The sequence below is a fragment of the Macaca mulatta genome, chromosome 4, assembly GCF_049350105.2.
Source record: "Macaca mulatta isolate MMU2019108-1 chromosome 4, T2T-MMU8v2.0, whole genome shotgun sequence".
NCBI classification, from domain to species: domain Eukaryota; kingdom Metazoa; phylum Chordata; class Mammalia; order Primates; family Cercopithecidae; genus Macaca; species Macaca mulatta.
Window position 1 is genome coordinate 124,724,972 of NC_133409.1, and position 23,320 is coordinate 124,748,291.

At 38.4% G+C, this 23,320-nt stretch overlaps 1 protein-coding gene across 2 annotated transcripts in view; it reads right to left on the reverse strand.

The window, feature by feature from the left end:
• PRIM2 (DNA primase subunit 2) overlaps positions 1 to 23,320 on the reverse strand; it is a 312,401-nt gene that overhangs the window by 42,178 nt on the left and 246,903 nt on the right. For both annotated transcript variants that reach the window (XM_077998744.1, NM_001266600.1), the window contains 1 exon segment: positions 2,240 to 2,366. In XM_077998744.1, coding sequence (XP_077854870.1) covers positions 2,240 to 2,366 — 127 coding nt within the window.

The following is a 23,320-nucleotide window of genomic DNA, read 5'->3' on the forward strand; positions in this document are numbered from 1 at the left end:
TGTCCTTCACAAGGTCAATGAATAAATAATCTGTGTACATATAGACAATGGGATATCATTCTGTGCAAAAAATAAATCCATTAACAAGCCATGAAAAGACATAAAGGAAACTTAAATGCATGTTACCAAGTTCAGAAGTCAATTTGAAAAGGCTATATGCCGTATGATGACATTCTGTAAAAAGGTGCAACTATGGAGACAGTTAAAAGATCAGTGGTTGCCAGAGACCAAGGAAGAAAAGGATGAATAGGTAAAACACAGGATTTTTATGGCAGTGCAACTATTCTGTAGAATACTACAATGGTAGATACATGCCCAAACCCATGTGATATACAGCACCAAGAATTCACCCTAATGTAAACTATGGACTTTGGATGATGATGATGTGTCAATGTAGGTTCATCTATTGTAATACATACATGCACCAGTGTGGTGTGGGATACTGACAGCAAGGGAGGTTGTGCATGTATTGGGGTGTGGAAGTACATGGGAACTCTGAACTTCCCACATGATTTTGCTGTGAACCTAAAACAGCTCTAAAAAATTAAGTTCATTACTTTTTTAAAAAGGGATAAGTAAATGTTTCCAACAAATAATGAGTTCATTGAGTGCTAAGTATAATATTTCTTGACTGACAGAGTTGAACTTAGAAACAAAATAATAACAGAATGCACTGGGATAACAAGATACAACTTAACAGAAATAAAGTTTTGCATTTAAGCTAATGAAAACCAACTAATTAAGAGACAAATGCTAGAACCTGGAAATTTGCAGACAAATCCCTGGGAGTTTTACTTGGCCACAAGCTTAATCATAAGTTGACTGCCTGATATGGCTGCTAGGCTAAAAAAAAGCTTCAGGCTTCCTCAACAGAAGTATCTGGATCCATGGCTTTCAAACTTTAGAAAACATAAAACTCACCCAGTGTACTTGCAAATAAAGTTTGATTTTATATGACTGAGGGTGAGCCCTGAGAATCTGCATTTCTAAAAAAGCACTTCAAGGGACTCTGACATAAGTGATAAAAACTACTCAATATATATTACCAGGCCGGGTGCGGTGGCTCACGCCCATAGTCCCAGCACTTTGGGAGGCCAAGGCAGGCAGATCACCTGAGGCCCGCCAGCCTGGCCAACATGGTGAAACCCCATCTCTACTAAAAATACAAAAAATTAGCTGGGCATGGTCGCGGGTGCCTGTAATCCCAGCTACTCAGGAGGCTGAGGCAGGAGAATTGCTTGAACCCGGGAGGCAGAGACTGCAGTGAGCTGAGATCGCGCCATTGCCTCCAGCCTGGGCAACAAGAGCGAAACTCCGTCTCAAAAAAAAAAAAAATCATCTGTATCTACATCTATCTATCTATCTATCTATCTATCTATCTATCTATCTATCTATCTATCTATCTAATCTATCTATCTAATCTATCTATCTATCTAACTAGTGCTGGCCACTTCTTCAGCTATTAAACTAATGAATGTATAGGTATTTTTTAATGATTTGGACACATGGAATATCTTTCTAAAAATACTGGTTATGATTATTTGATCTTTAACAGCCCGAAAGTATGCAGTCTTTTAAAAAGTGTTTAAGATTCTAAAACAAAAGGAAGTTTTGATACATATTGTAGTAAGCTTTGATACATATTGTAGTAAGCTTTGATAATCCAGAAAATTTACTGATATGAACCGTTAAATCATTCTTGGACATACCAGACAAATGAGATGTTCTGTTTTTCTTTTTAAATAACTCAGGCAAATTGATAGTTATGGCTGATACCACTTAATCTTTATTGGTTAATCAGCTGATGGTGATAAGAAAAAAACCTCATACTTTTCCTTAGTAGTTAGCCTTTGGAAAATTAATGAATCTACCATTCCAAAATTAGAATATTCTAATTTCAAAAACCTTTGTAAAACTTATATCAGCCCTCTAAGACACTTGCAGAACACTGCAGAAGATGAGGGAGACAGAGAACAGCAGGAAGGAGGAAAGAGAGAACTGAAAAGCCTAATCCAGCACAAACTGAAGTGCAGCTGAATGAATTTCTCTTGCCTGACCTAGTTCAGCAATAAGACAAATTGCTCTAAGAGTAACGGAGCTCTAGCTTGACAGTGATGACTGACATAAGCTACAAACTAGCTCCTGACAGTAATGCAAAAAGCCACTACATTATTTCAGGGTTTCCAACAGAGCTCTTGGATTTCTGTACTTGGACAACATATCCAGTGGAGGCACTTACCATGATAATCCCCTTGGCTTGGTGGATTGGATAGAATAATCTTCAAGCAACTGAAAGGTGTATAGTCTGTCCTCTTGCCTTCCTTTCCAAAGCTATGACGGATGTTGTAAGAGTAACCTTTATCAAACTGATTGAGAGAAAATAGAAAAAGAGACAAAGTCAGCCAATGATTATACTAGTGAGGTCAGCAAAGCAAGCTAAAATCAAAGAATGCAAAGTGATATTTTCTAGAATAAATTCAGCATTCACGGGCAGATGTACATTCATACCATATATATTATTTAGGTCCTTTATGATACAAATAATTTCTTTTTTAAAAAAAGGTACAAAACTTATAGAAAACAAATTTCTCAGGTAGAAGACAGCTAATGTTATCTATATGTTTAAAGATAAAGAAAATATTTTCCTGAGAAGAATAATCGATTTGCCCTTCTTAGCTTGATTCCAAAGATTATACTAGAAGAAAACCAGTTTAGCCTCTTTTCTATCCACCTTCCCCTAATTCTCCCTGAATTCCCATATCTATCCATTCTACTTCCTAAATGCCTATTAAAATAGTTAATCCTAGGCCAGGTGCAGTGGCTCATGCCTGTAATCCCAGCACTTTAGGAGGCTAAGACAAGAGGATTGCTTGAGCCCAGGAGTTCAAAACCAGCCTGGGCAACATAGTGAGACCCCATCGCTACAAAAAAAATTTTAAATTAGCTGGGTGTGGTGGCATGCACCTGTGGTCTCAGCTACTCAGGAGCCTGAGGGAGAATTATCGATTGGGCTGTAGGGTTGAGGCTGCAGTGAGCCACGATTGTGCCACTGCACTTCAGCCTGGGCAACACAGTGAGATCCTGTCTCAAAATTATAATAATAATAATAATAATCATCATCATCATCATCATCATCCCTTCCTCTGGATTTCCACTATACAAAGTAGTCAAGAAATGCTTAATGAATGAAGTACTACAACTGCCTCCTACCCAGAATCCTTGCCTCCATGTTCATAAAACAAGCTAATGGGACAGAACGGACGTTGAATTGGGTCAGACAGGAGAACAAAAGGAACCAGCATATAATGAAAAGTGAACAGGTGCCAGGCATTTTGCTAGGAGCTTTTAAAAGTGTAATCCCATTTAATCATTTAGATCATCACAACTCCTCTATGATGCTACACTTGAGAAAACCGAAGTTCAAAGAATGAAGCAATGTGATGTACAACAGTTATTAAATGGTAGACATGTACAGACAAGTCTGATTCCAAAGCCCATGTTCTTTCCATAATACCACACTTTCTTAGTAATAAGAAATAAGACATTTAAAAATAGTAGCTTCCAGTTAAATCTTTTTAGGACATAACTTCTCTCAGACTCCATTTTAAATGACACTTCGTTTTGAGGTCTAAAATCAGAAGTAATCTCTTCTTCCCACATATTTCAATAGCATTTTACCTATACTTATACCTATACTTTTCTAGAAGATTTATCTTCATATTTGATTTTTATGGCACTTTACTTCTTTTATGACACATTATCATGCTACTTTCTATTAATCACATATTCACATAGGTGATTAGTTCCTCCAGGACCATAAACTCTTTGAGGTAAGATCTGTCTATTGGATCTTTGCACCCACCTCAGTACCAGCATGCATGAAGGAAAAAATGTGAAGTACTCCTTTGTCTACTACAGCATTAGGAAGGCTATCATCCCATTATTCTGCTTCCATTAAATGTTTTCCAATGCCTGATGGTTGGTGACTTCTTAAATTTAATTTTTAATTTTTTTTTAGAGATAGAATATTGCTCTGTTGCCCTGACTGGAGTGCAATGCCATGATCATAGCTCACTGTAACCTCAAACTCCTGGGCTCAAGTGATCTTCCCAACTCAGCCTCCTGGGTGACTGGGACTACAGGTGTGTGTCACCAGACAGGGTCCTGCTATGTTGCCCAGGGTGGTCTCAAACTCCTGGCCTCAAGCAATCCTCCCACCTTGGCCTCCTAAAGCCCTGGGATTGCAGATGTGAGTCACTATGCCAGGCCCTTGGTTGATAATTTTCTAATTCCACTACTACGTGACACTCATCTGGCATAACAACCCATACCCCATTGGTCAACCAAAAGCAGACAACGTACCTTTGACAAGATATCTGGCAAGAGGTAACATTCAATACGGGTAGAATCTTGGACAAAAATCTAACGTTCCTGGGAAAGAGGTAGGGGTTAGGGTAGGTGTCCCATGTTAAGTGGTCATTTGGGCAAAAACTACAAATCTAAAACCAAGTATCTAAAATGTATGGCAAATGACTGATGTAGCAAAAAATTTATCTTCTACTCTGAAAAAAATACATGTTTGTTTAAAAGACAAACCTTGCCACTTTTATACTGGAGCACAATCTTAAACTACCACTCAGTGATCTCTCAAGGCTGTCACAAACAGAATGATCAGAAGCTGTGAGTGGCTGTGGAGCACGTCAAATGTTCCTACATGATGCTTTAAGCAACACTTGTTAAATAGTGAGAAGCCAGATTGCTCAAATAACAAGTCATTTTCAAAGGGCAAAATCTTCAAGGCTCTCAGCCTAATAATTAGAGTGAAAGAGCTTATAGTTTTTACTGCCATGATTCTTTAACTGATAAAATGGATACTCTAGAAAGCTTACAGAATGATTACTTGGCAATTTTTCATACATGAAATTACTAAGCATAACACCAAAAAGTGTCATGTAGATAGGAATAAAACTAAAACAGATTATTTTGAGTTTATAAATAATTATACATATTGGCAATGAACTAAAACTTAAATACAAAAGGTGGGCAGGCCGTATTTTGGAAAGCAGGTAAATCCCCCCTCTTTTAAGTGATCGCAAGACACTTCAGAGTTGCCCTTTGCTTGCTTTCTCTGGGCTCATACTAAGAGCAACACACATAGAGTAGGCTTTTTAAAGATCCCAGGCTTTGGGGGCAGAGAAACCTGGGAAAGAATCCCTGGCCTGTCCACTTATAAAGGGTGTTACTTCAATCCTCAATTTTCCTAATCTATAGGGACAGTAATATTAATGCATTAAATTGCTATGAAGATTAAATTAAATTAAAACATTAAGCAGAGTACCTGTCACATCCTTTGTTCTCAATAAATATTAGCTGCTATTGGTGAGGGAGAAAAAGGAAAACATTTTGGTGTCCTAATTTAAACACTGACTATGCAACTGCAAAAGACTTCTATTTCCTAGTTTAAACACTGACTGTGCTACTGCAAAAGACTTCTACTTCAGTAGATATTAACTGAACCTTTACCTAAAGGTTTAGGGAGGATAAAAGACTCACTGAACTATTCAATTACATTTCTAATCATCTTAAAATGTCCCCCTTCTTCCAACTCCTATCCACAACTCTAAGTATTCATACAAACTGGCTCAAATGTCACTTCCTCTGTGGAATCTTCCCAAGCACCCAAGGCAGAAGATGTTGCTTCCTCAAAAGAATGCACAGCAGCAGTTTGTACAGTGCTGTACTTTCCTTGTTGCAATGGAATTTATTTTTGTATTTATCACTTCTACACTAGGAATGCTGTTAAGGGCAGGGACTTGGTTGTGTACTCATCATAGCATGCCCACTCGGTATCTGATAAAACATCTACTCATAGGAGGTGCTCAATAACCTTCACTTGAATGAAAGAGCAAATAAGTGGTAGCTGGCTGGAAAGATGAACGTATAAATATGCTTCAAGGGATTTTAACTTATCAGGATTAAATAACTTCAAAAACTTGCCAAATCATTGCAAGTTTACACTGTTGTGCTATTTTGTTCTTCTGGATAGCTTTTCTTCTTCACTGTAACAACAACAACAAAGACTGAAAAAGTTTAAACGATGCCCTTTATAGAGTATAGTGGATACATTAAAAGATAGTAAAATAATAAATTTTATTTTCTTCCAAAACCTGGCTCAGTATAGTGGGACTGGGCCATCCAATACTTCAAGAGAATCAGAAAGAGAGTCAGAATAAGAGATAGGAAAATATCTTGCTATTTTTTGTGTGAGATCTTTAAATTTGACATTATAACTGAAATATAGTGAAATGCACACATCTTAAGTCTATAGGATGATCAGTTTGGGCAAGTGACTATATGTATACAACCCACACCCCTACCAGAAGATAGAACATTTCCATCAACCTGTAGAACTCCCTCTTGCTTCTTCTCAGTCAACATTCCCCTCCCACCACAACCAGAAGCGACTACTGATCTGATTTTTGTCACCACAGATTAGTTTTAGCTATTCTATAACTTTGTATCAATGGAATCACACAGTATAAAGTATTTGTGTCTGGCTTCTTTCATGTCCTTTAATGCTTCTGAGATTTATCCTTGCCATTACATGTATCAGCAGTTTGTTCTTGTTTATTGCTGAGTAGTGTTCTACTGTATTGATATACCAGATCGCTTGTCTGGGCTCTTGCTGATGGACACCTGGAGATGTGATATTGTGATACAATAAGAAATGTGTATTTGATCCCTGCTCCTGGTTCCTCGCAGAGAGTTCCCAAAACTCTTGTAATTTCCTGAGCAAGAGGGATGCTAGGTGCATCTTCTGTTCTAATATTTGGTCCGTGGCCCAAGTTTCTGACAGAGTTGCTAATCCCTTGGAACTTCCTGGGTATTGATAAGAGTATCTTTTGTTCTAATGTGATGACTCTTGGTGGGCTTCTGGATGGGGGCTGGTCACCAGAAAGACCAAGCCATAATTAGAAGCCTGGAACTTTCAACAGCACTATCCCATCCTCCAGGAAAAGGAGGGGGCAGGAAAACGAGTTAATATGTGCTCAACCTATGTGATGAAACCTCCATAAAAATCCCTAAACTGACTGTAAACTAGTTCAACTGTTGTGGAAGACAGTGTGGCGATTCCTCAAGGATCTAGAACTAGAAATACCATCTGACCCAGCAATCCCATTACTGAGTATATACCCAAAGGATTATAAATCATGCTGCTATAAAGACACATGCACACATATGTTTACTGCGTCACTATTCACAATAGCAAAGACTTGGAACCAACCCAAATGTCCATCAGTGATAGACTGGATTAAGAAAATGTGGCACATATACACCATGGAATACTATGCAGCCATAAAGAAGGATGAGTTCATGTCCTTTGTAGGGACATGGATGAAGCTGGAAACCATCATTCTCAGCAAACTATCGTAAGGACAGAAAACCAACACCACATGTTCTCACTCATAGGTAGGAATTGAACAATGAGAACAGTTGGACACAGGGTGGGGAACATCACACACTGGGGCCTGTCGTGGGGTGGGGGGTGAAGGGGGGGGAGGGGGGAGGGATAGCATTAGGAGATATATCTAATGTAAATGACGAGTTATGGGTGCCGCACACCAACATGGCACATGTATACATATGTAACAAACCTGCACATTGTGCACATGTACCCTAGAACTTTAAATTTAAAAAAATTTAAATTTAAATTTTTATTTAAATTCACAGAACTTAAATTAAAAAAAAAAAAAAATCCCTAAACTACAGGGTTTGGAAAGCATCTGGGATGCCGAAGACATGGAGGTGATGGGAGGGTGGAACACCCAGAGAGGGCATGGAAGGTCCATGCCGCTTCCCACATATCTTACCCAGAGTACTTCTTTGGCTGTTCACCTGTATCCCTTAAAACATCCTTTATAATAAACTGATAAATGTAAGCATTTCCCTGAGTTCTGTGAGCTGCTCTCGCACATTACTGAACCTGAGAAGGGGCTGTGGTAACCTCCCACTTGTGGCCAAACTGGTCAGAAGTTGTGGTATTCTGGGAACGAACCTATTGCTTGCACTTGGTATATGAAGCAGGGCACAGTCTTGTGGGACTGAGCTCTTAATCCATGAGAGATCTGCACGAGTTCTAGTTAGTGTCAGAAGTGAACTGAATATAGGCTATCCGGCTAGTGTCAGAGAATTGGTCAGTGTGGGAAAAATCCACACATCTGGTCAGTATACTCTCTGTGTTGAGAGTATAGTAGGAGAAAACTGGTTTTTCCCTACCATACACACTCGGCTTCTACAGTTTTTGGCTATTCTCAATCAAGTGGCCATGAACATTCTTACATACAGCTTTTGTAGGTATACATTTTCATTTCTCTGGGATAAATACATAGCAGTGGAATTGCTGCCCAAAATTTTTGAGAGTAGTTGTACTATTTTTTACCTCCACCAGCAATCACTGAGAGTTCCGCATTCTCCCCAACATTTTATAAATCTTGTTAATTTTAGCCATTCTAGTGGGTAAGCAGTGGTATCTCACTTTGCATTTCCCTGACGACTAATGATGATGAGCACTTTTTCATGTGCTTTTTGACTAGTGATATTCCTTATTTTATGAAATATCCGTTCAAATCTTAAAATTTTGATTGCCTTCTTTTAATTATTTAAATATTGATTTAAAATTTTTAAATGTTGATTGCCTTCTTTTAATTATTCCCTTATTTATATATTCTGGACACAAGCCCTTTGTCAAATATAACTGTAACAAAGGCTTATCTACTTGATGTTATCGTCTGATGAGCAGGTGTTATTTTTGATGAAGTCCAATTTATCAACTTTTTAATGGTAGTGCTGTGTCCTAAGATAAATTGGAAAGATATTTTTATGTTGTCCTTTAGAAACTGTAATGCTTTAGCTCTTAAGTCTAGGTCCTGATTCATCTCAAGTTAATTTTTGTCCATGGTGTAAGGTAGGAATCAAAGTTCTTTTATTCTGCATGTGGAAAAGCACCTTTCCAACACCAAATGTTGAAGACACTTTCTTTTTCCCATTAAATCACTTTGACATCCTCATCAAATTTGACCACATATGTGTAGTTCTATTTTTGGACTCTGACTAGATCAGATCCAATTGGATCCCATTGATCTACATGTCTGTCCTTTTGCCAATAACACACTGTCTTGATTACAATAGCTTTAGAGTAACTTTCAAAGATAAGTAAGTCCTACTGTGTTCATTTTCAAGATTATTTTGGCTATTCTACGTCCTTGCATTTCCATATAAATTTTAGAATCAGTTTGCCAATTTCTTTTGAAAAGAGAATGCTGAAATTTTTAACCATCAGTAGTTTATGTCTTCACAACTGCTATCTGTCCACAAGTAATCAATAACCAGGAAAACAAATCGCATTTCAACGAAAACTTTCAAGAAAGAAGAAAAACTTTCAAGTCATCATTAATTTCACTGATGAAAACAAGGACATTAAAATTTCCAGCAAACCTTTTATAAACAACTTCTGTTTATGTCTTTAGTCACAAACATGAACTATAGTCAATCTTTTTTGTGAAAACTTTTAGGTAGGAATTGAATTTAATTAGATACAAGATTTCAGCATGTTCATCACAAAATAGGGAAAGAACATTTTGGTAAGCTATTCTGTTAAAATAATGGAAAGCTAATCTCTCTAAAAGAGAAAAGCTAAAAGCATTAACTTCCCTCTTCTTTCCAATTTATTTACTGCCTTTGTATACATATGTCTAAAATTTGGACCCTTCCAACTCTACTGGAAACAAGAAAAAATAAAAATAAATGAAACTTGGATCTTACTAAGCTTTCAAACTATCCATGTATTTATCAAACAAATTGTCCTCTCTGGTTTTCAAATTTACAAATTCAAAAAATACTGTACAGAGACTATATTTACTTAGAGATACTTTTTAGCAAATACTTTTTAGGTCTTCATATCCATGGCTCAGAGGAGAACCTCTAAGCATTCGATACGAAAAGAGGTAGGAAGGCCGGGCGCGATGGTTCACTCCTGTAATCCCAATACTTTGGGAGGCCGACGCAGGTGGATCACCTGAGGTCGGGAGTTCGAGACCAGCCTGGCCAACATGGTAAAACCCCATCTCTACTAATAATACAAAAATTAGCTGGGTGTGGTGGTGCATGCCTGTAATCCCAGCTACTCAGGAGGCTGAAGCAGGAGAATCTCTTGAATCCGGGAGGCAGAGGTTGCAGTGAGCCAAGACTGTGCCACTGCACTCCAGCCTGGGCAACAGAGTGAGACTCCATCTCAAAAAAAAAAAAAAAAAAAAAAGAGGTAGGAAAAAGTAAATAGAAAACATATGTTTCTGTTTAGGCTCTTCCCTCCCACTCCATTCATTCAGTGTGGGGAAAGGCCAGAAAGTCAAGACAGGTCTGAAGGTGGGTAAGTGGCAGTTTGCAACCTTCCAAATTAGTCCAGACATCCCATCTGTGGCAGTGGCAATATACCAATATGCATTTCTACCAAAGACAGCAGTAAGTTACTTTCAGAGGCATTATGTTAAATGATTGAACTCAAGAAAAACTGTAAAGCAGGCACACCTTTATCCAGTTCTAGCCCTGTTCTCAGAGCCTCTTTCATAACTTCGTCTTCTATCCCAGGCCCGCCCAAATCTATTTATTGACTTTATTATATTTTTTAAAGTACTTATGCCCAAATCTATTCAGACACTATGGTGTAAACATCTGTTTGCTGAGATGGACAGTGCATAGTCTTCCTTAGAACAAAGTCTTTCCTACAATGAAAAAAACACACGACTAAATATTACTCCTATTTTCTTTTCTTTCTCTTTTTTTTTTTTTTCTTTTTTTTTGAGATGGAGTCTCACTCTGTCTCAAGTGGAGAGCAGTGGTGTGATCTTGGTTCACTACAACCTCTGCCTCCCAGGTTCAAGCCATTCTCCTGCTTCAGCCTCCTGAGTAGCTGGGTTACAACTGCCCTCCACCATGCCCAGCTAATTTTTGTATTTTTCGTAGAGACAGGGTTTCACCATGTTACATGTTGGCCAGGCTGGTCTCGAACTCCTGACCTCAGGTGATCCACCCACCTCAGCCTCCCAAAGTGCTGGGATTGCAGGGATTGCAGGCGTGAGCCACCATGCCTGGCCTACTACTCCTATTTTCAAAGCAACAAAAACTTCATTATGCAAGGTCAGCTTGAACAATAAAGTGAGAATGGTTAAAAAGTATCCTTTAGAGAGAGATTTGTATTCAAAAAGGAACATCTTCTTGACCTAAATGAGGCAAAAGAGCCATGTATATGTGCACGGAAATCAGCATAAGGATATGGCATTTAAAATTTTTAATTTTTAAACTTATTTTATTACACATGCAGGTTTGTTACACAGTTACATTGTGTGAAGCTGTTAGGGCTTTTAATGATCCCATCATCCAAGTAGTGAACAAAGTCCCCAATAGGTAGTTTTCCAACCCTTCTTCTCCCTCTCTCCTGGCTCTAGGTCCTCAGTGTCTATTATTCGCATATTTATGTCCATGTGTACCCAATGTTTAGCTCCTACTTATAAGTGAGAACATGCAGTATTTGATTTTCTGATCCTGTGTTAATTCACTTAGGATAATGACCTCCAGTTGCATCCATGCTTCTGCAAAGGACATGATTTTTGTTCATTATATGGCTGTGTAGTATTCCTTGGTGTATATGTACCACATTTTCTTTATCTAATCCACCTTTGATGGGTATCCGGGTTGATTTCATGTCTTCTATTGTGAATAGTGCTGTGATAAACATAAAAGTACAGGTGTCTTTTTGGTAGAACAATTTATTTTCCTTTGGGTGTATACCTAGTAATGGGATTCCTGGGTGGAATGGTAATTCTATTTTAGTTTGAGAAATCTCCAAACTGGGGATTTCCTCAGTGGCTGAACTAATTTGCATTCTCGCCAGCAGTGTGTAAGGATTCCCTTTTCTCCATAATCTCGCCATCATCCGTTAATTTTTGGCTTTTTAATAACAGCCAGATACAACATTGCTTCAGGAGAACGTTTTCACCTTCTTTTTAGTGGCAGGTGTTTCTTACCTGCAAGAACTTGGACCTCTAATTTACATATTAAAAGAAACAAAGTGAGAGTCTGCTAAACTACAAAGTGACCTCATTATTACTCACCAGTGCCCAGAATTTAGCATGCCAAAGTCATTAGAAGCAGGTCCTGTGAAGATCAGTTATCATAAGTACTAACAGAAACTCAAGCTCAGCATCAGGGTCACATATATAAGTGAACCTGCCAGGAGGAAAAGGGCATGAAACCATCCTATGGCCTTTTCTTAGCACACATTCTTGCTGTAATTTTTGGAACTATTGATTATGTTGTCTTGAGTCACTAGAGTCTTATGCATAATTTTAATAACCAGAGTGATGTTACAGGCATTTAATATATGGTGCCCCCTTTTAAATTCTTATGTAACTAAATTACTCAATTACTATCTATTAATCTAAATTTGTAATCAGTCACCTATAGATCCAAATACTTCCCTTTAACTCTTAATTTCAAACACAGTTTAACTCTTAGAGATCACTAGATCATCACACATATTCTAACCAAACAACACACCAAAGGAGATGTGGAGGCCCCAAGGAGTCCAGGAGGCAGTAAATACTAATGGTTGAAGTCAGATACTCACGTTTAAATATTGTCTTTACTGCATGCTAGCTGTGTGACCTTGGACAGCTTACTTAACTTCTCTGCAACAATTCCCTTTTATGTAAAAAAGGAGTTATATCTATCACATAGGGTTGGCTTGGAGATTAAATTAGCACATTTTCATAAAGTACTTGGTATAGCATCCTACACACAGTGATAAAATGCTCTCCTTGACCAAACTTTGGTCAGGCTCTTCTGAATCCTCATTTCAACTAGGCCTTGAGCTTTGGACTTCTGTGTTCCTCTTTACATCACCCAGTTGTAACAGGAATCTTACAAAGTCAGTTGAGAAAGAACTCCCCAGATACTGAGATTACCCTCAATATCTGGTCAAATTCCTCACTGCCACCCTTTATATCTTATCACCCTGGCCAACCTGCAGCAAGGATCCTGTTAGTTCTGTTTAACCAGAATCCCCTTACCCGTGATGTTTCTTTCCTCTTAGTAATTTTTCATCCACTGACCTCCCTACCCTGCTCTCTTGTCCATGCTATTTGGAATTAGGAATCCCCACGTGTGCATGCTCTCTATATGGAATTAAGCCCAGCTCTATACTGGAATACCTTCTTCTATTGCAGCTTTTCCTGAATAAAATCTGTTTTTACCATTTTAACTACTATCTCTGATTTTTCTTTAACAGTTTTTGGTCCATGATTCATATCTGGATCTGAACTACCATTGAACCCTTGGACATAATAACCAATCTCTGAGCACACACCAAGACTTTGTCTTCAGTCTGCTTGCTTTTGGGGTATCTGGTGGTGAGTGACTCCAATAAATGTCCATTGAAGCACATGAGAACAGATTTTGATTAAGATTCTGATTACATTGTCTGAAGCTGGGTTAGAGGCCCAGACTTCTTTGTTTGAACGGCATCTACTCAGCTAGAGGTCTTTCTTTCTGGGGCTCACTGTGTCAAGTAGACATTCACTCCCTGACTCCTGAGCCTGGCTCTTGGCTGGAAAATTCTTCCTGGATCTTTGTCTCCTGGGAAGGAGACTTTTCCTGGCTCTTTGTTTCCAGTGGAGATCCACTCCCCAACTCCTGGGCTGCAATTTTTTCCCTGCTCTTTATGAGGCCTCTCTCTTCTGTCTGTTTAATCCTGCTTCTCCCATGGGAACTTCTCAGTGGAAACCTCACCTTATCAAATTCCTGCTTTGCCGCTATAGTTCTAATACTGTCTGCTTGCTTTCTCACTGGCAAAGCCTTACCAAAAACTCTCTTCAGCTAGGGTGGGGGCTCCTGCTATATCCCTAAATTAGTCCATCTAAAAAGAGCCCTAGAGCAAAAAGGAGCAAAGCTTTTGGATGCACAGTGGTCTGCTTATTTCACTTGGTATTAGGAAGCCAAAAAACAGCTAAATAATTCAAATCTCAGTCAAACTATTGAGGCTCTTTCACACTGTCTTTAGAAACATTTTTCTGACTCAGTAAAGTTCCTAGAGCTTTCAACAGCACCTCCATATTCCCCTCCCAGCTCTCCTTTAGAGCCTCCTCTCCCAAACTCTGTTCCACCATCTGCCCCTCCTCCAGCCCCTCACCTCCCTGTAACCATAAGGTTCACTAGCCCCCGTCTCCTTCAGACAAAGCCCAGGATCAGCCAGTACCTGTTCCCCAGTGAGGCTAATAGAAGAGAGAACATTTAAACCTTGGTCTAGGTCTGAATTGCATCCTATCACCAAATACTTTCCTGAACATAGAAAGGAAAGGGAAAGGTTTGTTGAACAATTTAGAATCATTCTAGGTGCATACTCTCTGGCATTCCCTGATTTAAATCAATTTATCTGCCTGTTGGTTGAGCCTGGAAATGCCTCCCTTTGCTTTGAAAAAGCTAAATGGACCACTATTTCTGATGAACCTCAAGGGTCTCAGGCTACCCGATACCCCGAGGGACGTAAGGAATTACTAGGAGCCATCCGTCAAATCTACCCCATTAAAATTGATTGGTCACATATCTAACATTGTACATAACAAAACTGATGAAACTGTGGCTATCACCATCAATTAAAGACAACATGGAAAGACAATTCAGGGGTGGAACTGACTTTCCAAACAGCCTCTGCTCGGGCCATGCAATCTTTTGTAAATAGTTTCAGGGCAGACCTCCGTGACACATTACAGAAAAATAATATTAATTAACAAAATGTATACACGTCTAGGCTCCAGACATTAGCCCAAGAATATGAAAACATTATTTCAAAAATATTGGAAAATACACAATGCAAGCATGTGGCAATGTAGTTAAAACAACTGGAAAAACCTGAAATTTTTAACTCACAGCAAGCTCCACAATGGAAGGCTCCCATTGATCTCAACAATGGGCTGATATCATGAGGAAAAAAGACACTGGGCCTGGAATTGCCCAGTACTCAAGAGGAGGGAAAAACCCAAGTCCCCCTCCTCACCAGAGAATTGTCTATTTTCCTCCAGAGAAGCAAATGTCCTAGTGCCCTCAACTACTAGTAAACTTGCTTGAAGAAATAATGCTACGAGTTAAAGGGCCTCCTACCATATCTCTCATCGATACCAGAACACATTCTACCCTCACCATGACCTCGTTTCCTGCCCTCTTCCCCACAGTCACCAAACTTGACCAGTGGTGGGTTTTGAGGCTTTGCCCCCAGCTCATCCTCCTATCTCTATGGGACCTCTTAAAGGTCAACATAATTTTCTACTCAGCTCCACTACCCCAGTAAACCTGTGTGGAAAGTATCTTCTCATGAATGGAGGTACAAAAATTCCTGCTGGACTCCTACCCGCCCCTGAGTCTTCCTCTTCATGTCTATGTCCCCTAATGGTTTTGTCTGACTTCCCCCAAGCAGGGAGTTCCTTTGCCCACTTTAACCTATCTACTTAAATAAAGATTGAAGCAAACTATTAAAATTCTCTAAGGTATATGCGATACAGAACCCATATAAGGTAGAAACAGATCCTTCCAAGCCTCTCCCCAGGATTCCCCAATATCGTTTAAAACCACAAGGACTAGCGGTTGCTCTCCCTGATAATGAGAGGCTTATGACATAAGTCCCCATTTCTAATCCATGCATTACTCCCATGTGACTATTAAAAAGTCAAGTGGGAAAGGATATCAGTTCCTTCCTAGGATCTATCAATTACACTGTCAAGTCAAGATTTCCCTTGGTGCCTAATCCTAACACTATCCTGTCTGTTATCTCTTCCAACATGCAATATTTCATGGAGATTCATTTGTGTTCTGCCTTTTTTTTTTTTTTTTTTTTTTTTTGAGACTCTGTCGCCCAGGCTGGAATACAGTAGCTCGATCTCGGCTCACTGCAAGTTCTGTCTCCTGGGTTCACGCCATTCTCCTACCTCACCCTCCCAAGTAGCTGGGACTACAGGCATCTGCCACCCCACCCAGCTAGTTTTTTTGTATTTTTAGTAGAGATGGGGTTTCACTCGATCTCCTGACCTGGTGATCAACCAACCTCGGCCTCCCAAAGTGCTGGGATTAAAGGCTGTGTTCTGCCTTTTATAATATTCCCCTTCATAAAGAATCTCACTACTACTTTGTCTTCACCTGGGAAAATAAACAATACACCTGGATAGTTATGCCCCAACAATTTACTAAAGCCCTGCATATTTCCCATGAACCTATCTGATGGACTTAAAATTCCCAGAAGACTCCACTGTAATCCAATATGTAAACGACCTCCTTCTATGCACTTTCAGTTATGACAACTGCCTTTAGGATACTGACTATTTTAAGGCAATGGCAAGAAAGGACCACAAAGTTTCTAGAGGAAAAGTTTAATTATTCTGTATGTTCAGTATCTGGGTCATGGTATTTCAGCTGCAGGTAAAATTATCTTCACAGGCAGAGCTTCTACTATTCATCATTTTCCTCTTCCTGAAACAAAATAACTGAGAGGTTTTTCGATCTTGTGGGCTATTACAGGATGTGGATACCTAATTTGTCATAGAGGGGTGATTGCCTTTAAGGTTCACAGCCTTCACTATGACTTTTCCTCATCTGAGATTGGTCTTCTCTTATATTTTTCTGTCCCTAAATTTAGGAGCTCCTTGTTCTCCCCCATCTGTGCCTTTTCCTTATCTCTTAGCAAGACTATTCATCCACAGAGCCTTTGGCAAGCCTGGGCTGGACTAGTCATCACTTCCCATAACGCCACAGACTGAGGGTATTGTGCTTCCTTTCCTGTGGGCACATCTGGCATTTCCAAGATTCCTGTGAGAAATCAAAATTCCTATTCTGCTATAATCTTCCCTCTCTTTTCTTCCACCATTTAAAACCAAGACAAATACCCAATGTGAGAAAAACCTCTGAATATACTCCAGTCTATCCTTGCAAGGGTCATGTCCACTCCCATCATAATTTTACCATCGATTCTTTTCTGGGAACAAGCATTTGTCATTACACTTATCCAGCCATCATTAAATGCAACATAAAGCCTCCAAGCCACTACGGGTTCCTGGACATCCCTCATATGAATGGAAATGTCCCCACTTCCCCTCTCAGCCTAATTTCTGTAACCCAACCCAACCACACACAAACCAACTCCAACAAATCCTTTCTCAGTCATCGAAATGTTTATTCTTTGGTCACCTTCAGCCATCAGATAATTATTGTATGACTCCGGGCTAGTTCCCAATGATTCTTATTCTGTCTGTGGAACTCAAACCTATTAGCTGTTACCAGCCAACTGGAATGGATCTTGCTACCTCTCTAATCTAACTAATCCCTTCATCTACTTGATTCCCCACAATTTCTTTCCTTTTTTAAAGTTATCTCTAAAACAATCACCCACTCCCTCCAGTTACCCTCCCTCACTCTCACTATGAAAGCAAAAGAGGTATCCAGAACATCATAGTTTCTGTTGTAGGTGATCTTGGTTACTCAGGTGGTGACTTAGAAAAGACAGCTACAGAAACTGGGCATAAGTTTTACCCATGATCTCAAGACATTAAGAAGTCTCAACAGATGGTTCAGCTGGTCTTTACTGAAAAGGAACTGAACACAAGATGGACTTAGACTGCTGAAAGAAACGAATAATGCTTTATTTCCTTGAACAAAAGAAGCAACTGACAAGATGCCCTCCTCGGCCAAACTTTAGTCAGGCTCCTCGGAATCCTCTTCTCAACTAGGCCTTGACCTTTGGTTTCAATTTTGCACAGCACAGTTGTAGTAAGAATCTTGCAGTCAGTTTAGACAGAACCCCCTACCCTCAGTATCTGTTCACCTTCAATATTTGATCACCCTCAGTATCTAATCAAACTCCTCATCCCTGCACTCTCCAGCACCCTCCTTGGTATCTCATCACTCAGCTGTCTTGAGCAAGAATTGTTTTAGGTTGGCTTAACCAGAATCCCCCTACTCCTTAAGTTTCTTTCCTCTCTGGAATTTTTCATATATTAATGCCATCTTGTTCTTTGGCTATAAATCCCCACTGGTCTATGCTGGATTCAGAATTGAACCCCGTTCCATACTGAGGTCTCTCTTCCCCTATTACAGTAGTAGTTCCTGAATAAAATCTGTTTTTACCACTTTACTGTACATACAGCTCTACTTTTCTTTAAAAAATAGTAAGCACTCAATACTTTAGAGTTACTAACATTACCAAAGTTGTCAGTTTTACTACTAACTAGGAAAAGCTATCTTGAGTAGGTCAGAGCTGGTGTGTTGTTTAATATTACTTAAATTACTTATGTTTTGCCTCCAGCTTCTTCATTAGAAAAACCTGCATCTAGTTACTCCCTCTAACTCCTCATAGGACCTTAAAAAAATCAGTTAAGCAATTTGAAGTTTGTAACACAGCTGGAAAACATTGCTTCTGTTACACTAATTCAGCAAATTACCTCCTACTGTGTATTAAATATTCCTTTTCTGCTCTGTAAGAGTTAATTCATTTCTCATCGGTGAGAACTTTTCACAGGCTTATGAAGCAGCAAGGTGTTACAGAGATAACACAGATTTTGGTTCTGACTCTGCCACCTACTAGCTGAATTATGTTAGGCAATTATAAGTTACCTCAGTCTCTTTGTAGACTAAACTGTAAGTATATATTATCATATGCTACAATTATTGTATAAAATTTGTAGACACTAGTTTGTGCCATTTTTGAAAGGTGAAATTTATAAAATAGTTCATTTTATAATCAAATATATCTCTGAAGACTCCTGGGAGTTCCCCTGAAAAGGTGTTAAAAAATGTAAAATTTCACATATTATGAAGGTTCCATCCAAAAAAAGCAGGACATACGTTCTTCATCTTCATTTCTTAATCTCTTCCCCTGAAGCCATGGAGAACATTTTCAGTTCTGGACTCCAGAGTATACAGAATTTCTTTCTCAAATTTCCCATGGGGCAAGGACAAGATACAGTTTTAAAATTTTCATTGACCACATTGTTTTCAGAAAATGGAAAGGAAATAGTGAAATGCCAAAAGTCCACAGAATAAGTATTAAATAGAATAACCTTACGTAAACTGATGTGGCCACTCATTAAGCAGACCACTTTCGGCGATGTCAATAGATCAAAAGAAAGGTCAGCTGTGTATCAAAGGCTCTGCCATAATCATCAGAGGAAAATGGAGAGCTATCTGTTCAGGAATACTGGAAGTAGGCTGGCTAGTGGGTTTGTTTCATCTTTTTCACTATACCCAAATAGACTCAGAAAACAAGATTTGAGGGCTATTTGTCACCTGGGGCTGTGTGATTTGCATCATTCTAACTGTATCTATTATATTCAGTCAGATATTTATTAAATAAAATTTCTAAATTCCTAATGAGGAATTTAGTACAAAGGCACTACTGTTATTAGCAAAACAAAAACAAAAAGTAAACAAAACAAAAACGAAAAAAGCCAGGGTAACACTTAGTGATGTTTCAACAACAGTAGCTTACATTTCTACAGATCTTTAGTGTTTAACAAGATGATTCTTCCTGGACTTTTCACTAACTGTAAGGTATGCAAATTAGATATTTGTATTTTACAAATGAGGAAACTAAGGTTTCCAGAAGTGGATAGTTATTTCAGTTACTTAATGGGAAACATGAAATTAAAATCCTAGCCTTCTACATTCTAGAAAATATTATAAAATTATAAATGGAGAAAAGAAATAAACATATATAACCAACTATCAGTTATCCATTCAGCTACAGGCTGCTTCCCCACTGTCACTCAGTTGCTTCAAGGGTCATCTGAAAGTCGCACTGAACCACAGTTAAACAAAATGTTTCTAATTCCAACAAAAACCAGAGAAAAGTTATCTACTATCTAAAGAAATAGAAACTCTAACAAGTCACTCATATTATTTATTCAGTTTCTAATTTAACAGAACTTTAGAATAATAAAATATGGCAAACTTGAAATTAAAAGTCTGAACTAAAAAATACTAAATAGTGTTTCATTATGCTTTCAAATGGCCAGTTTTCTTCACATTCCAACTTCCTATAATTATCAAGTTGAGGACACAACAAGTACAAAATCAGAGAAAAGGAAGTATACAAATGGAGAGGAAAGGATGTAGAACACGTCATTGCTTATTAAACTAGCAACTTGATCTGAAGCCTTAGCAAATTTAGTTTTCTTACCAGTTAGAATTAGGATTTAAAAGCTGGAATAGGCTTCAGACCTTACCTAGTGCAGCCATTATAGAGGGTCTAACCCTAAGCTGCAGGGTGAGTTAGAAAAAAAAACCTTAGGGTCAGGTATGGTGGATCCCACCTGTAATCCCAGCACTTTGGGAGGCTGAGGCAGGAGAATTGCTTGAGTCCAGGAGTTTGAGACCAGCCTGGGCAACAGAGTGAGACAAAAAAATTTTAAAAATTAGCTAGGCATGTTGCCCCATGCCTGTAGTCCCAGCTACATGGGAGGCTGGTCTGGAAGGCCTTAGACCCCGCGTTGCCTAGTTCTTGTGCCTCTTGTTCACTTCTTTAAACCCTGTGTGTAGCACAAAGTCTAGCAAATTGCAGCTGCTCAATGAATGTTTACTTGGCTGAACTTGTTTGGATTGTATGTTCATAGGGTCATCCCTGCCAGAGGACTGAAAGCTAATCTTATGACATATTTCTCTGTTAACTTTCAGTGCCAAAAAAAAAGATTTAGCAAGTAAGTTCCTGCCCCTGAATACCATAACTTAACATACTATTTAAATAGAGGCCTTCAACAGTTCAACCTGGAGGTCGGGGGAGTTCTACGGGAGATAATTTTCATCAGCTATCTGTTCAGACAGGTATGCCTACTATTAACGATGTATTAAAGATAAAATTTTCACCCTTGTTTTAGGAAAATCTGCTTTATTCATTAATATGAATGCCACTGACGTAACAGCAATGAAAATTTATTAAACTTCCAAATATAATTTGCCAAAATTTAGGACAGAAACCACAGACAACCCTTCACTTACGAAGTAAAACATTTACTAATCACATACTTCCAGCCTAAAAGGCTAGATTTAGTAATCCTTAAAAGGTGGTCAATTTAGTCTCTGTCTCAGTAGCAGAAAAGAAGCCAACATAAAACAAGTATCACCAGTAAACCATAGGAGTAGGCCGAGTGATGTAGAATGTCCTAGTCTAAGATAGTTGGCTCGGCTTGAATAAATGGTCTTTTCACTCCACGGAAACAAGAAAACTGAAAACATCATCCGAGTCTGCAACCAGAGACTGCACAAGTTAGCTGATCAGAGCTAATCTACAGAAAAGCTGCCTTTTCTTCACAGAAACAAGAATTATGATTTTAAAAAATGTTTTGAGATATTAAATGCAAATTTATTTCACTTTTAATAGATTAGTTTCACCTTATTTACTTATTTTCCCAGATTTATTTTCTGTCCCCCTCTCCCTTTTTTTTTTTTCATAGTGGTTTTTCTAGAACTTGTTATCTGGCCACTTTACTCCCCAGTGAATATTTTCAAGTATCGACTATTTTTATAGAATTTTAAAAATCTAACTTGATCATCAAAAATGTCTAAAGATACTACAGTTGGGGTTCAAGACATGCTATCCCAAAATATACACTTTGGCATTTCAGGAAAACAGCAAAAGCAGAAAAATCACTCTCATTATCCCCTCGACCCTTCTCCCCTAAAGCAGGTTATAAAACCTAGAAAGAATTATTTGACCTCCCTTCTCAGTAAGAACTTCATTCCAGAGATGCCCTGGAGGAAAATGTCCTTATCGCTGAAGACACAGGGATACAGAGAAGAATGTGAACAAATAGGCTTTGCAAGCTTCTCCCCAGTTTATTAGATTATATCCTTTTTATCTTATCGTACTTCCCTATGACCACTTGTCATCAAACTAAGCATAAAAATAGTTTTTCCTGTTTGACTTTTCATAGCCTTATGAAGGTTCCCATGTCATATAAAACCCATATTAAATAAATTTGTATGCATTTCTCTTATTAATCTGTCTTTTGTTACAGGACCTCAGCCATGAACCTAAAGATGGGTGAGGAAAAAATCTTTTCTCCCCTACACTACTCATAACCTAGTAAAATGTGTGCAATGAGTCTAAGGTTTTTAAACTTTCAATTAATTAATTAATTTTATTTTTTGTAAACAGGAGATCTTGCTATAATGCCCAGGCAGGTCTCAAACTCCTGGTCTCAAGCAACCCTCTGTCCTGGGCCTCTCAAAGTATTGAGATTACAGGCATGAGGTACTGCACCCAGCAAAGTCCAGGGTTTTGAAGCGCTACCAAGAAGACTGCAAAATATAACTCCTTAATCTTATAAATGTTAAGAAATACTTAATATTTTTATATAAACATTTAAATATTTTTATATACTGACATATTTCAATATGTTTCTGGGTACATAAAGGTTTAGAATTGTCTTATATTACTAGACTATACCTTTTATCACATATAAAAATATAACTTTGTCCATTTTAATACTTTTCTCCTTGTACTGCATTTTGTATAATATTGTCACTCCAAGTTTCTTTTAAATTTCCCTCGCTGTTATCTGCACCCTCCCTCCCCATGCCCACCTTTATTTTCAATCTCTCTGTGTCAGGACAACTTAAGTAAGCAGCAATTGGGTAATTGGTTACCCAGGGCTACCCTCTAGTGGTTACTCATAGCATATTAAAATACACCTTTTTCTATCAATGTCAAAACGAATCAAACTCTACAAAAAAACAAGATCTTTAGCACACTTTTACTTATACTGTTAATTATCAAATTAGCTCCAGAATAACTCTTAAACTAAATTGCTAAAGGATTAAATTATTTTCACAAAGTCATAATAATATCCGGAGATGTTTCACTTATTAGATTACATGTTATCTTATAGTCATCTAAGCATTACGACATAGCAGACAACCAAAAGAACAAAATTACATAAAATTTTTAAAGCTAGCAATAAATAATAGAAGACTATACTGTGCCTTGAAGTGACAAATGTGATCAGATGAAGTTTTAATTTACTGTGACAAGCCAGATTGTTCCCGCACAATTTCAAGGACAAAGAAAATATGGATCTATAAGCTTCCTGTTGTAGGCAAGGGTTTGTTTCTTTTCTAAAGGTCAGGAGCCAATAGTTCACACTTGGTGAGACTAAATTCCCTAAGGGCTGCCTCTGAAGGCAATCAAGAGAGAAATGTATCCGCAAAAAAGCTGTATCAAGAATTAGAAAAA